Here is a 16,111-nt window from a genome sequence, read left to right as displayed (position 1 = left end):
GTTAAGAGCCACTAGACATATTATTATGTAATTATATTAGATACTAAAACATACAGTAACTATCATAGGGCAGAATACAGTAAAGAGCATGGTTAGAAGCCAGAGCAGAGTCTAGGCGCTTGAGGCCTGACAGCAGGTCCTATGGGGAGTTCAGCTTTGAGCAGGCTCTTTCATCCCATTTCCACTAGGTGCCTTCTCTGTCTCTACGGCCATCAGTCCTCAGCTTATAAGCAATGGTGGAAACTTACGAGATAGAATTCAGATGAAAGATGACTATATAGTCTGTCTCTATGGAATCCTGAAATTTTAATAAAATGCCTTATTTCTAAAATCTATTTCACACATTTTAAAAATCACAGCATAACTTCAGAGGAATAGAAACACAAAGACTGAAAAGCATCTTTTAGATTTGTCATCTTAGTGAAAAGTGGTCATAGAATCAAAATTTAAGAATTCAAAGATAGTTTTAAAATAACCCAGTCTAATCCTCAATTTTGCTGACGACAAAGGTCACACAGGTAACGGAACAAGCTAGAACTAGAACCTAGGTTGCCTGACTCTTCAGTGATTTTGTTCTATTTCACCAATGACTTACAAACTTCGTAGAAGAAAAATTAAAGCATGAGCAGAAGACTTAACTTTGGGCAAACCAGAACCATTCCTGCTTGGTCTACAACCCCCTCCTCAGTGACCACCCCCAGGGCACCCCAGGCTGAAAACCACTGCACTATATAGTGGGCAGCCTGTCCTTCTACACTCCTGCTTCCAGGCAGGGTGCTCATGCTATAAACATTTTTAAAAAGCTGGGTGTTAAGGCTAAAAGCCAGAAAAATCCACTCTTTATTGGGTTCAGGCAATTGAACATTTTGTGCCCAAAAGACTCATAGTGCAAATGCCAGGTCTATTAATTGACATAACCACAACACAGATTTAAATACATCAGTTCTATTTCTTTAGGGTTAACTGTTAAAGCAGCACTATTCATCTTCCTGCAACAAGGAATCTGGAAAGCATTTGCAAGAACATACTACTGTGGTGGGACCTTTGATGCCACAATAGTGTTCATGGGGAGAAACATGTTTAAAGGGTGGACTTAGAGAACCACAAGTGACTTCAGGCTGTTTCCTGGCAGAAAGCTGCTATTTTGCCTTTTAAAGGGATGAATGCAGATTTTGCAATCCCCCAGTGGAAAAGTGTGGACTGCTTCTGAGGTCCATAGCCTTTTGGGTATACCTCCATAGGTATGTTAGTGGATCACTATTAAAGAAGCAGTCTGAAGATGTGAATTATGTCATTTAAACTTCACAGTAATCATATGAAGTATGTATTTTTTTCCATTTCGTATTAAAGGGATGTTAAGTAATTTGTCTAAAGTCACAGAGCTACTGAGTGGCAGAGGCAGAATCTGAACCTAGTTCTGAATGAACCTAGGGCTCTTTTCTCTCCACTGAGTCTCTGGACTGAAACTTCCCATTCTCTTCATTATATTCAGTGATTCAACTCCATCAAAATGAAGTTACTGTTTAGCATCTATTTAATTTCTCAGGGTGGAGTTTAGAGGGACATGAAAACAATCACTATCTCACACAGGTGTGTTTCCTTCAAAGACGGTCTTTACAATGTCCCTAAGCAACCAATCTCAGTGTCACTCCAGCAAATACTACTGAGAATTTGACATGGAAAGCAGTGTGTCAAGGAAATTATCCATCTAATTTGGATACATTAGTTAAATCTGTAACTCTTTAAGGACACATCCTGCCAACTCACTCTAAAAACTTGATAAGGGTTGAGAGTACAGAAGGAGAAGAGCAGAAGCCAGGAGACAGCTACAGGGAATATCAGCATCTAATGTGTGAGAAGGGGAAGAGAAACTCTCCAAAGTGTAAAGTTCAAAGATTGGATATATGGACTGAATGTCTATGTTCCCCTAAAATTCGTATGTTGAAGCCCTAACCCCCAATATTATAGTATGTGTGGAGGTCATGTCCTTAAAGACGGGGAAGAGAGACTAGAACTCTCCCCTCCTCCCCACCACCACCACCACATGAAGACACACCAGAAGGTGGCTATCACCAAGGCCAGGAAGAGAGCCCTCACCAGGAATTGAATGGGCTGGCACCTCCATCCTAGACTTCCCTGCCTCCAGAACTGTGAGCAATAAATGTCTGTTGTTTAAACCACCCAGTCTATGGTATTCTGTTCTAACGGTCTGAGCTGAGACACTGGGGAAGGTCAGAGAGGGAGGAGAGAACCTGCATGAGACTGTGTCAGTCTGCCCTGCGACTGGGAAGTCAGGGGAGCAGAGGTAATAAAAAGCGAGCGCTTGACAGTACCACAGGCAGCAGAGACTCCGTAGGCTAAAGGCTAAGAAGTATACTGACAGACATTAATGCCATCACCTGGCAGGAACTGATTTACTTCCAGTCAGATGACAAGCCCAGTCCTTTCTGTTTAGTTGGCCAGTGGATTTCAACCTGAGCAGCATGACAAAATCACCTGGGAGTGTTTAAAAGTACTAATGCCTGGGCCTCAATTCCAGAGATTCTGAGTGAACTAGTCTGGGCGAGGGCCTGGACACTGGGGTATTTTTTAAAAAGCTCCCTTAGCGATTCTAATGTGTAGCCAGGGTTGAGAACTATTGCAATTTCAGTTATATTGTTAAAAAGGAAAAAGAAAAGTTTCGTCTGCATTCTGGTAGAGCAGATTTTATACGGTAAGGTGGCTATGAGCAGTTACAGATGTGCTAAGTGCGTTCATGGGTTATCTCATTTAACCCCCACCACAGTGCTGTGAGGTAGGTACTATATTAACCCTGTTTCATAGATGAGGAAACAGGCACAGAGCGGTTAACTTGTTGAGCTCACATAGTAAGTGCAGAGATGTGGAAAAACCCACTGCCACTTTAAAAAAGCTCAATAAAACAAATGCCACTTGCCATGTAAGAAACAGGAGTATATTTCCGATTGAGTGATTCTACCTCCTCCAAGACATGATTATATACAGACATCATTCTTCTCTCATATTCACTATCAGCATGGGCTGCTGCCGTAGATCCATATTCCTGGAAACTGAAGGAAAGATCAGCATCAGTTAATCAATCAAAATAGTAACTATTTTAACGCCTAAACAATATCAGGAAACATGGAAACATGAAAGTGTTTAAACCTTGTTGCTGACATGACGCAAAAGAGACATAAGACATTTGAAAAGGTAACCATCAACTGAGCCAGCAGGTAAGTGCCAAATTACCAATAAAGATATATAAATAATAGGTTAGAATATGGAGGGAGATGAGGAAAGTCATGGAAGAGAATAGTCGTGAATAAATCACTGGGATGAAAAAGATTTGGAGAGATGGAAAGTACAGGGACATTCATGGCTGGGGAAATGGCATGAATGTGAGGCATGGAGGTGAAACACACAGACAGGAATGTTCAGGAAAAAGCTCGCATACGAAGCGTGCTGGGAAAAGTTTAACCTAGAGTTCTTCCTTTTCCCTCTACTGCTTCAAATCCCCCAACATTTCTGAAAATATTTTAAGTGAGAAAAGAAGGCATTCTTTTCTCTTGCATTCTAACTAAACTTTTGACAATGCAACGTAGGTAATTTAAATACGCTGGGCACAATACCGCTCTTACTATTCCCTAGTAACACTTTAATGCCTATGAGGTGCAAAGCGCTTCAGCTAGGTACTTTACCCAGGTTATTTCACTTAATCTTCACAACCACTCTTAAGAAAAAGGCATAATTATCTACCTATAGTTTATGCATATGCGGCTCAGGGAGATGAAATATATTCACAGAGCTAGGAGTGAGTGATTAGGGATTCATGTGTCTGCCTGGCTCCAACGCTCTGTTCCCTGCTCTGTACTGTATCTTAAGTTGCATTAAGACAAGAATTGAAGCTCATTTTTATGATGGACTTTATGGACAACTATACAAATAATTTGCTAATAAAAAATTCCATTTCTGGCTTTTTATTTCTGTAAATGAGATTTATTCTTCCTCATAGTTCATGTAAGTAGAGCCATACAATACAAACTCTTTTGTGTATGCTGTAAGGTAAAGTCAATATTCTTTTTTCCTCCTATATATTTAGTTGTTCTAGCACAATCTATCGAAGACTCTTCTCCTCCCACTGAATTATCTTGGCATCTTCAACAAAAATCAAGTGACCACACCAGTGTCTATTTCTGGACTCTCTATTATACCCTTAAACCAATATCACACTGTCTTAATTACTATAGCTTTAAAGTAAGTCTTGAGATTAGTAGTTAAATCCTCCCATTTTAGTTTTTCTCTATTCTACAATGTGGTGAATTACATAGATTGATTTTCTAATGTTAAACCAACCTAGCATTCCTGGGATAAACCCTATTTAGTCTTAATGTATTATCCTTTTCTGTATTGCTGGATTCAATTCGTTTATGTTTTGTTAAAATTTTTTATGCCTACATTCATAAAGAATATTTGAGTTTGTCCTGTTCACTTAAATTAGCAAATTTATTGGCACAAAGTTATTATACTCTTATTATGCTTTAAATGTCTACAGGATTTGTATTGATACTCTATTTCCAATATTAATAACTTGTATTCTTTTTCTTGCTCAGACTAGTTTTATCAATTTTATTAATCTTTTCAAAGAATCAGCTTTTGCTTTCACTGATTTTCTCTATTGGCTTCTTTCACAGCCCATTTTTGAGAGGCATCCATGGTTTTCAGATGTCCTGTTGAATGATCAACAGGCCATTCATCTTTATTGCTGAGTAATATTCCATTGTATGGATATACAATTTATTTATCCATAAGCCTGTTGAGAAACATTTGGATTTTTCCAATTTTTGTTGTTATGAATAAAGCTGCTAAGAACATTTGTGTAGAAGTCCGTGTGGAAACATATTTTCAATTCTCTTGAGTAAATATGTAGGAGCAGAATCGGCAGTCATAAATAACTGTACGTTTAACTTTTAAGACACTGCTGAACAGTTTTCCAAAGTGGCTGTATCATTTTGCATTTCCAACAATATACATAAATTTAAGCCCCTCCACATCCTCACCATTTGGTATTGAAGGTCTTTTTAATCTTAGCTGTTGTAGTGGGTGTAGGATCTCATTGATTTAATTAGCATTTCCCTGATGACTAATGATGTTAAGTATCTTTTCATGTGCCTGTTGGATATTAGCATATGTTCTTTCTTGAAGTGCCTGTTCAAATTTCTCACCAATTTAAAAAAATTGGCTTGTCTTAAATTGTACAGTATTCTTAATATATTCTGCATACAAGTATTTTGATAGAATATGTTTGAGACTATTTTATTCCTGTCTGTAACTTGTCTTTTCATTTTCTTAACATCTTACAAAGAGCAGAAGTTTAAAAATTTAAATCCAATTCAAATTTTTCTCTCATGGTAACTGTTGTTCCTGCCCTTAAGAAATCTTTCCCAACTTCAAGGTCATGAAGAGTTTCTCCGATGCAGTCTTCTACAAAGTTTGGAGCTTTATATTTTGGTCTATGATACAACTGGAATTTGTGTGTATGGTGTGAGGTACGGTCAAGATGTTTTTTCCTATATAGTTATCTAGTAGTTTATTTCTAATTTCCTCTTTGAGGAAAGTGACCTTGGAATCTCAGGCCTTATTAGATTGAAATTATAGACAGTGAAAACACATATTCTGAAACACAATACCATAATGGGAAAAAATAATGTATCATTTTTTAATAAAAAACACTAATTTTGAAGAGTTAATTAGTTATTGGGGGAGGGGGAAAATTTTTAATACAGCAAAACCAGGACTATTTTGGTTCAGGAAGCCAAAGAATAAAAATGTCAAGTTCAAGCTTAACTGTATCATTAATTCAATTTTTCAAAAATGTTTAGTTATACTATATAAGAAATTGTGAATATTCAAAGAATTCCTTCCCAGTTATTTTTCCAAGTCAATGTTTTAAAAATAGGAGGCAGGAGGTAAGTAGACAATGAAGTCAGAAAATCTACGTTTTTGTCACTAATTATGTGACCCTGGGAAAATGCTAAAAGAATTCTTCCTCTTTTTCTTCTATAGTATCTCTTCTAAAACACTATTATGATGATTAGGTAAGATAACGTATTTGAAAGTATTTTGTAATGTAAACTATTATTAGAGTTACCTTGCTGATTCTGGATCCAAAATCAGGGCTTCTATTGCATGAGATATCAGTAAACAGCTCTGTTGCTGTCTGGATTAATGTTAAGGTTATACATGAAAATAGAGATTTCCACTATAGATTTACATTATCTGAGTATTAAATGAGTCATGAGGACAATCATATTTTTAGTGAAGGTAATCATAACATTAACTCAGATGGTCTGGGGCTCTATTTTTCCCTTTTAAGGGAATCACTGCCTACAACAGTGATTCTCAAAGTCTGTTCTTAGAAGGGTACTTATGAGGCTGTCCAGTGTGGGAAGGGGGACCCAAGAAACAGGCCTATGATTCAATCACAGCAACTCTGTTTTTAATCTGTCTTAGATATAGGGGTTCTTCATAAGCGTTTGAGACAAACAAGCAAACAATAAAGGGCTTCACTGATAAAAATTAAAAACAAAAAAACAAAACCAATGGTCTATAGAACCTTTAGCCCAGAGGTTCCTAATCTGGGGCTTAAGGGATCTGTTAATCTCACTGAAGTTGTGTAAATTTTGGGTGTGTGCATAAGCCCATTTTGTAGGGCAGAGGGTCCATACCATTCATTAGGTTTCAATCAGCAAACCAAAATGCTAAGAACTACTGACTGGTAAGTCCACAACTCAAAAATAATTTCTCTTCCCTCCTTTCAAAAATAAATGGAAGTTGCTAAAAAGAAAATATAGTGAACTTAGAGAGGGCTAGGGAACAAAAGTGATGACTAAAACTACTAAACAGATCATTAATAACGGTGATGACACCTAGGGTTGTTAGCCATGAAGAAAGAAGGATGAGGGGAAGCAAAATGTTCTCTGGTTGGAAAATATAACATGCTGTAGGTGATAGCTAATAGGAGCACAAGGTATGCATCACTGGTAAGATACAGGCTTTGGATGCTCTTCCTGGAGGTGGAGAAAACCACCTGAATCACCATATTTTTAAAAAAACCTGGTTCAAGTCAAAAAGTAAAATTATTCTGCTTATACTAATTTCAAAGGGGAAATTATTAATTATGATAAGTCTGTAGGCTTATCTAACATATATTTTGTAGTTAAGCTTATCTGAAGTATTTAGTCTACATTTAAAAGAATACTTCCAAAGAACAAATAATACTGGGGTAAGCTTAGGATACAGTTCTACGTTCCTCAAAGTTGCCGAGTCAGCATCAAAAGATGCCTGGTAAAGATCCCCGTATCGGGAAGCAAGGCTTCGAAATTCTTCCGTGGACTGTTTCATCTGTAAAGAAGAAAACAATATCAGTGATGACAAACAAACATGCTATCATTATTGTATAAACAACACAAAAATCAAAACATAAAAAAGTCATCTTCAGACAAAAATTCAAATAATGAATTCTTTTCATTGTCATTCTATTCACCTTCATAAACTTTGTTACATAAAATCAACAAAAATGGCAAATGAAACCACAGATGTTTATAAGATCGTAATAATTAATATACAATATATAGAAACAAAAAAATTTGCATTTTATCTTCTTCAAGTTCCACTAAAATAATTAATACAGCTTAAAACATTCCTAAGTTTCTTTCAAACGCATGTCCTTTCTCTTTATATAAACTTGTTGCACCCACTAAGACGTCATCACACCGTCAATCACTATATCGTTCTAATAACACATCAGCCTATTTTTGGCAACACAGATGAGTTAATAAACGTGATGCTTATGTCTAAGTCAAACCACTGATTTTAAATTACAGAATTTTTCATCTCAAAACTAGCTTCAAAAACCTATAAAGTATAAATAAAAAGTACACTGAAAATAAAGTTAAGACCTGCCTGATTGGAAATGCGACCACACCTCTGGAGGTCATTTCCTAAGGTCATGGCAATTGTTGTGGCAATTGCGGGTGGAGGGCTTGTTTTTAGGCTATTACATGTACAGATCAGCTGAGAGAAGGCTTGTAGAAGGTCAATCCTGAGTTTTACAAATTCGCACTGAAAACTTAAAGGATTCAATGGTGTACTAGCAGCCTGGAGGAAAAAAAAAGAGAGATTTAAGAAAAAGTAAACATAACAACGAAGTAGGGTAGTACTCAGTATTTGTCACAGTTTGTACACAAGAGCAATACTTCTAACATTGATGGATAAACACCTAAATCATAAGGAGAATTATGTAATATTAGAAAGAAAAACGTATGAGCGTCAGCTCTGATGTATGTTCCATCAATATTCAAAGGTTCCTTATTTCCTGCATTCCCAGAGACTCTATAACGTGGGTTGGCTAGATTGTCGTCAGTAAGATATCACATAAGAGATGCTTTAAGGACATTACCGTTCCCCCAAGTCCCCTTATCACCTTCCTACCTTTCTAATCTGAAATTCCCACCACTGCAATCATTAACAGTATCTTTACAAGTTGGGGGCAGGGAGGAAAAGAAAGATAAGGGCAGGAGAAATATGTTTCTATCCAGTCACTTACAGCACACTGCCTCAAAGCTACCTTCTTCCATTGCTAGCTCAGATTAATTTTTAAAAGAATTTCTAAGTAGACACTTTAGAAAACAGAGAGAGGCCACCAAGGAAGTTACAATATACAGATAAGTTTCAGTGAGGATGGAGGGGTGTCAGGGCTAAGTCTTGGGTAGCAAAGAGTACCATTAGTTGGGTAGACAGGGTAAAGAATGGTAAGTCAAGCCAGGGTGGGCAGAGAACTAAGACAACCTTTAAGTATTTAGCAACTGTCCTAGTGGAGAACCAAGCACCATGTTTTCAACAAAAGGCATACATTAAAAATATGCTAACTTAACAATAAATGGAGGCATAGTGAAATTAACTTTCCTCTATGACATGACCCAGTTGAAACATATTGAGGCTGTTTCTTAGACACTATCTCAAACTACTCTTTCAGCAGAAGAGCCAGACATGTGATTTTGGGTTCTATTTTTATTTATTTATTTATTTTTTGAGACAGAGTCTCACTCTGTCGCCTGGGCTAGAGTGCTGTGGCATCAGCCTAGCTCACAGCAACCTCAGACTCCTGGGCTCAAGCAATTCTCCTGCCTCAGCCTCCCGAATAGTTGGGATTATAGGCGTGTGCCACCACACCTGGCTAATTTTTTTTTAATTTTTAGTAGAGATGGGGTCTTGCTCTTGCTCAGGCTGGTTTCCAACTGCTGGGCTCAAGTGATCCTCCCACCTTGGCCTCCCAGAGTGCTAGGATTACAGGCGTGAGCCACCGTGCCTGGCCCTGATTTTGGGGTTCTAAAAATTAGTTACAATATTATCCATCTGGCCAAGTATCACATATTGACCGTAGGACAGTTGTCTCAACTATTAAGTTATTAAGTGTAAAATGTCCAATTTCCTTAAGTACTAAGTTTGACAGTTAATATCTCTGATATTTCACTTTGAAGCTTCTTGTTTTATGTTTATAATGAAGGTATATCCTCAGTCTTTCAAATGCATGTTTGGGTTATCATTATCTTTCACATTTTTTTTTTTAGAGCAATTTTTGTGAAACCATGCATAAGTCAAAAATTTGTGTTATTTTCAAATGTGAGTTCCCTGGTGCAACCAATGCAATACAGACAGCTCGAAATATCAATGAAGTGTTTGGGAAGCATATGGTTAATGAATGCCAGTACCTCTATGGATTGAGAAGTTGTGTTCTGGTGATTTTAATCTCAAAAATGAGGCACATGGGCGACCTGAGACCAAGGTGGATAATGATGAGCTGAGAGCTGTAGTGGAAGCAAATCCATCTTAACCTACACGTGAATTAGCAGCAAGGTTTGATATTACTATTCCAACAACATTGGACCATTTGAAACAAATCGACAAGGTAAAGAAGCTGGATAGATGGGTTCTGCATGAATTAAACAAGCGTCAGAAGTCAGAAGAGAAATCATCTTGAAGGTTGCTTTTCTTTGTTGTAATGACATAAAAGCAAACCATTTCTACACCATATTGTTATGTGTGATGAAAAATAAATTCTTTTTGACAATTGCAAGTGTTCAGCACAATGGTTAGATAAAGATGAAGTGCCAAAACACAGACCAAAGCCGAATATTCATCAAAAAAAGCTAATGGTGTCTGTTTGGTGGTCCAGCGTTGATATGAAACCTGGTCAACTGATTACAATGGATGTCTACTGCAACCAACTGGACGAAATGATGAGGATGCTTGTGATTAAGCAGCCAAGATTGGTCAATAAAGACGGGCCAATACTCTTGCAAGACAACACTCAACTACATGTTGCACAAACAATGCTGCTCAAACTACAGAAGCTGGACTTGGAAACACTCTGTCATCCAACATATTCACCAGACCTTGCACCAACTGACTATCACTTCTTCCAGGCTTTGGACCACTTCATCCAAGGAAAAATATTCAATTCTCAACAAGCTGTGGAAAATGTCTTTTGCGATTTCATCGCCACTTGCTCTCCAGGCTTCTTTGCTGCTGGCATAAACCAGCTACCGTTAAGATGGCAAACCTGTGTTGACAGTTTAGGCGCATACTTTGATTAATTGTACTGTTTCTTGTTTGAGATATAATAAACTACACTTTTGATTCGAAATCAGACATTTCATATTTAATGACCTAATATTAAGTGTCAAATGATGTTTTATTATTTGGCAGCATTCACATTTTACTCTACAAAATAGCATGCTATTCCCTGCATCCTTTATAGGAATGTACACTTGCTTTAGTAGCCCTTTTAAACTGCCAAAGGTCCTTGATGAAATATTTTATATAAGGTAGAGTTAATAACTGTACTCAATATATTTAATTCTGTGGTTTTTCAACCTTTGGGATGTTTTATGCTAATCATGAAACAATATGGATTAGGACAGTAAAGAGACCATTTCAAATGTTTTAAATTTCTTAGGTGAGATCTGATTTGTTCTTATATGAGGACAGATTCCCCCACTTGTCTGCCCCTTAAGCTGCTATTTACTATTTTTAATTTACCGTTTGCCAGAAACTTTAGAAGGAATAGAAGTACAAGTAGTTGTATATAATACTGTTATACAAATACAGTACAGACCATCTTACCAGACAAAAAATACTGGCAGCATTGTCCTAACATGCATTATAAAACTGAAAGAGAAGCAAGGTGCAGTTATAACGAGCGAGATTTGCTGCTCCTCTGGATTTATTTCTGACTAACAAAAGATATTTGACTGATGACATAAGATGATAACCTTGAAGGTGACTGTCATCTTGGACCACGCTATAGTGAAGGAAAGCAATGTCAGATATGGTATATAACTTCAAAAAGAACACAGAACAGACAGATTTGTCATAAAGGTCAAAGACTTTAAAAGGTAATATTTTCCAAGAAAGATGGGAGATGTACAGGAAATAAAATTTAGACTATAGAAGTATGAATAATGCCAATGAAAAATAAAAGGGTATAATTTCCTTTGGTTTCCACTGGGGCTAAAGCTTAAATAGAGGTTGTGTTCTAATGTCAGTAAGTAAAGCAAACATCGTGTATAATCAAAATTACCCCTAAAGATTCCTCAGGAAGAAATTATTTCCAGTTAGTTCAACATAGCCAGATGAAGGAACAGTAAACTCAGAGTTCTCTTCTAATCCTCACTCCGGGGTATAAGCTAATTCAGAAGGAAGGCTAGGAGGACTGTCCTCACTATTTAAATAGCTTTTTTTTTTTTTTGCTAGAGTTAAATTTGTGTTAAATATGCAAATAATGCTACTTCACTGTATTTCTGATTTGTAGTACTTATCCTATTTTCTAAATGGAGTTAGCTAAAGAAACCAATGCAGCTGAAAAAAAAAAAAGCTACTTGATAAACTCATCACATTGTTGTGAAAGAAATCTTCAAAACTTTTTCATCTTGCAGAACTGAAACTCTACACTCATTAAACAATAGCTCCCTTGTTCCCCCTTCCCCAATGCCCTGGCAACCACCATTCTACTTTCTGTTTCTACGAATTTGACTATTTTAGATATTTCATATAAGTGGAATCATACAGTATATGTCTTCTGTGACTGGCTTATTTCAGTTAGTATAAGGTCAGTTTTTAAAAGAATAAGTCAAGCCTAAAGCAATAGAGAACTAGATTAAACCATCTCTCCTGCTAAGAATAAATGGGAAAATGGAACAAAATATTAAAATCATCTATTTGAAAGCATCAAAGAGCTACTAAGGCAACAAGGACAAGTTTGAAAACTGCTGCTGAGAGTCTAAAAAGCTGAGCAGAGATTTCAGCAGTCTCATAAAACTAGGATGGGCTGTGGAAAATATTTCAGGCTTTCCACTTTAACCTCAAAAGGCTATACCCTAGGAATTAGGAGAACCTGAAAATATGTTGGCCCTCACAAGGACTGAATCCTACTTTTGAATCAGTTCAATCCTTGGCTGAATTAAAGTGATCTTCCCTTGCCTAGGTGCCTGTCAAAAGCAAAGTAAAATAAGTTAAGGCTCTGGATGCTGTAGTCACTATCATTTTCTATACACACTGTCCAAAACTCAATAAAAAATAACCAGGCATACAAAAAAGACAAAATTCCCAAGCCAAGAAGGGAAAAAAAAAGTCAAAGATACAAACCAGTAGATCCAGACAGCAGAGATATCAGATATGAATTTTAAAATAACTATGATTAATATGTTAAAGAAATTAAATGACAAAAAAAAGAACCCTAGATAAAAACTGGAAAATATAAAATCAACAAATGGAAATTCTGGAACTAAAACATAATATATAAAACTAAGAACTTAATAAATGGGCTTAACAGCAGATTAGACACAGTAGAAGAGAGATTTACTGAATTGGAAGATGTTCAGAAGAAAACTTTTAGAAGGAAGTACTGAGAGAGAAAAAGATGGAAAATGCAGAAGAGAATGTGAGAGATATATGAGACACGGTAAAAAGAATTAATATAGGTACAGTTGAAGCCAACCATAACCTCAGAACATATCAGATGAGAAGGAAAATGCAGAGCAATAGGAACTCTTTATACACTGTTGGGAGGACTGTAAATTTATAAAGCCACTGAGGAAAACCTACTGGTATTAGCTAGTCAATTTGAAGATGCACATAACTTACACAACTCCACTCTTAGGTAACATCTTACAGCACTCTCTTTCAACAGGGGCAGGAATATCTTCAGTAGATCAAGAGATTAAGTATCTCTAGCCACCGACCATTATAGACAGTAGCAGTATCTCCCAACCCCCAATACTGTGACAAACAGAAACATCCCCACACACTTCCAAATTGGAGTAGAGGCAGACATACAACTCTGATTGAGGTACAGTACCCTGGAGAAAGGTTTTCAATCTCAGTACTATTGATATTTTGAACTGAATAATTCTTTATTGGGGGGGGCGGCAGCCCTGCACATTGTAGGATGTTTAGCAACATTGCTGGCCTCTGTGCACTAAGTATCAGCAACACCTCAGCAAGTCGTGATAACCAAAAAAGGATCCAGACACTGCCAAATATCCTCTGGGGGTAAAGTTGTCCCTGGGTGAGAACCAATGTCCTAGAGAAAGCTTTGCATAAGTGCATCAAAAGACATGTACAAGAATGTTCAGAGTAGTACTGTTGGTAACAACAAAAAAAAAGTGGAAAAATAAAAATGTTTACCAACACTAGAATGGGAAAATTAATTGGTGTACATTATTAAGATGCAAGAGCATCAGTGAAATTGACCAACAACTGCATGCAACAAAATGGATGAATTTTAGGAACATAATTTAGATGATCAAAGCAAGTCAAAGAAAAATACATGATTTATTTTTATATAAAACTCAAAAACAAGCAACAAAAAATAGTACCTTGCTTTGAGATACAAAAAAAGCATGTTAAAATGGCAAAGAAAGGCAAGGGAACAGTAAACACAAGATTCGGGATAATGGTTACCTTCCTGGGACAGGAAACAGTATACAAACATGGTGAAGCAACAAGAATTTTAAAGGCAATGGTAATATCCCAATTCCTAAACCATGTGCTTGATATTTGTTGTATTTCTTGTACCCTACATAATATATACATAGATATTATACCCATTCAATATTTAATAACAACAAAAATAAAAATAAATGATAAAAAAAAACCCCACCCTACCGCTGTAGGCAGAATGCTAAGCTGGTTCCTCTGGTTCATACCCCCTGGTATCTACACCTTGTATAGGCTAAGTATCCCCACTCCGAAAATCCAAAATCTGAAATGCTCCAAAATCTAAAACTTTCTGTGTGCTGACAGGACATTCAAAGGAAATGCTCATTTAAGCACTCTGAATTTCAGATTAGGAATGCTCAGCTGGTATACTACAAATATTCCAAAATCCAAAAAAAATCTTAAATCCAAAACATTTCTGGTTCCAAGCATTTCCAATAAGGGATACTCAAGCTGCATAATCTCCCTTTGAAGGTAGGCAGAACCAGTAACTTGCTTCTAACTAATGGAATATAGCAAAAGTGATAGACTGAAGATGTAGTTTAGGTCCCTAATTAACGGACTTTATATTAATTAGTCAAAAGGGAGATCATTCAGAGTGAATTTGACCTAATCAGATGAGCCCATTAAAAGAGGGTCTAGAAAGTAAGAGATTCCCTTGCTGGCTTGGAAGAAGCAAGCTTCCACAAGTTCTGTAGGCACAAGGAAAATAATTCTTCAAGAAGTACATGAGCTTAGAAAAGAACCCTGAGGCTCCTTGAACCTCAGATGAGGCTTGGCCCTGGCGACACCTTGACTGCAGTTTTGTGACACCACGGGCAGAGGACCCAGCCAAACCATGCCTGGACTTCTGACCCACAGAAACTGAAATAGTAACTGGGTGTTGTTTTAAGCCACTAAGTTTGTGGTAATTTGTTACACAGCACAGAAAGCTAACATAAATACCTTTTATAATTTTTATTCCTAAGAAGCAAGACAATTAATTCTACCATTAATCACTGTATTGGGAAATTAAATATCTAATACTGCTATAGGGTCCTGAAAAGCACAGAATTTTGAACTTCTCTTGTTTAGTTTGACTGAAGCAGGCAAAATGCATGATTCTCAGAGCTGTACAATCTCAGGTATCGATAATTCATATCAAGAAATAAAAGGGTAGCCAATGCTCATATTTACTCAGTTAAAAAGACAGAAAGCTATTGTCAAATCCACATTTGCCAAATGAACACATTTTTAAAAAATCCTCAGAAAACCCAGATAGTATAGTATAATCAGAAATATGGGAAGTTTCCAGTGACTGCAGGATCATAATGCTTTTCCCTCCGGACTCCTCTCAAGTGAAGAATCATTTCCTGGTTTTTTTTAGTCCTCAAAGCAGTGTCGGACACACAGTAAATGCTTACGATTTGTTGCATAAAAGAACTCCATTTCAACAAACAAAATTTGAGGCTGAATGACCTACCAAGGTCACACTGTGTTCATAGCAGAACCAAGACTAAGAAAGTCTCTTATTTGTCAATCAAGTTCTTTCTTCCTATGTCAGAATTCAGTCCTTAATTACTGTCAAGCCACATTAAACATACATACCACACAAATCATTCAAAGAGTATTAAATACTCAATAGAATTTTTCATAAAATTAATTTCATCTGCTTCACTGTTTTGTGAGCCTGTTTCACAGTTCTTGTCATTGAGTGTACTCAATGATTAACAATTTTCTGCTCCACACAAACTAGAAAACGAAATAATTCTATTGATCTGAACCAATAATTGTACCTTTTAATTTTCAGGCATTTATTAGCCTAATATAGGAAACAACAACCTTTTCCCAGAATAATCAAGAGGAAAGAATCACAGTAGTTAATATCACCCTTTAAAATGGAAAGTAGCCTATATTCCTGTTTTAAACAGCCACCAATCAATCCTGGCATTAAAAAAAAACATCATACTTCAAAAAATATGTGCCTCACAGTAGCCTCTTTTGTGACATGTTTATTCTTTGTTCTACTTTGAAGCATTTATTTTGGGATGGCCTACCCTTAAAAATACTTCAG

The 16,111-nt window shown here is 36.7% G+C and overlaps 1 protein-coding gene across 1 annotated transcript in view; it reads right to left on the bottom strand.

The window, feature by feature from the left end:
* The window catches only part of INTS7 (integrator complex subunit 7), a 68,182-nt gene that overhangs the window by 4,868 nt on the left and 47,203 nt on the right, over positions 1–16,111 (bottom strand). The window contains exons 8-11 of the mRNA XM_012638327.1: positions 7,963–8,157; positions 7,298–7,401; positions 6,149–6,217; positions 2,936–3,068 (exon numbers count right to left, since the gene is read on the bottom strand). Of these exons, the coding sequence (XP_012493781.1) occupies positions 2,936–3,068; positions 6,149–6,217; positions 7,298–7,401; positions 7,963–8,157 (501 nt within the window). The remainder of the gene's footprint in view (positions 1–2,935; positions 3,069–6,148; positions 6,218–7,297; positions 7,402–7,962; positions 8,158–16,111) is intronic.

This window comes from Propithecus coquereli, unplaced genomic scaffold (genome assembly GCF_000956105.1).
Source record: "Propithecus coquereli isolate 6110/MARCELLA unplaced genomic scaffold, Pcoq_1.0 Scaffold129, whole genome shotgun sequence".
Taxonomy (NCBI): Eukaryota; Metazoa; Chordata; class Mammalia; order Primates; family Indriidae; genus Propithecus; species Propithecus coquereli.
This window is presented reverse-complemented; position numbering and strand designations above follow the sequence as displayed.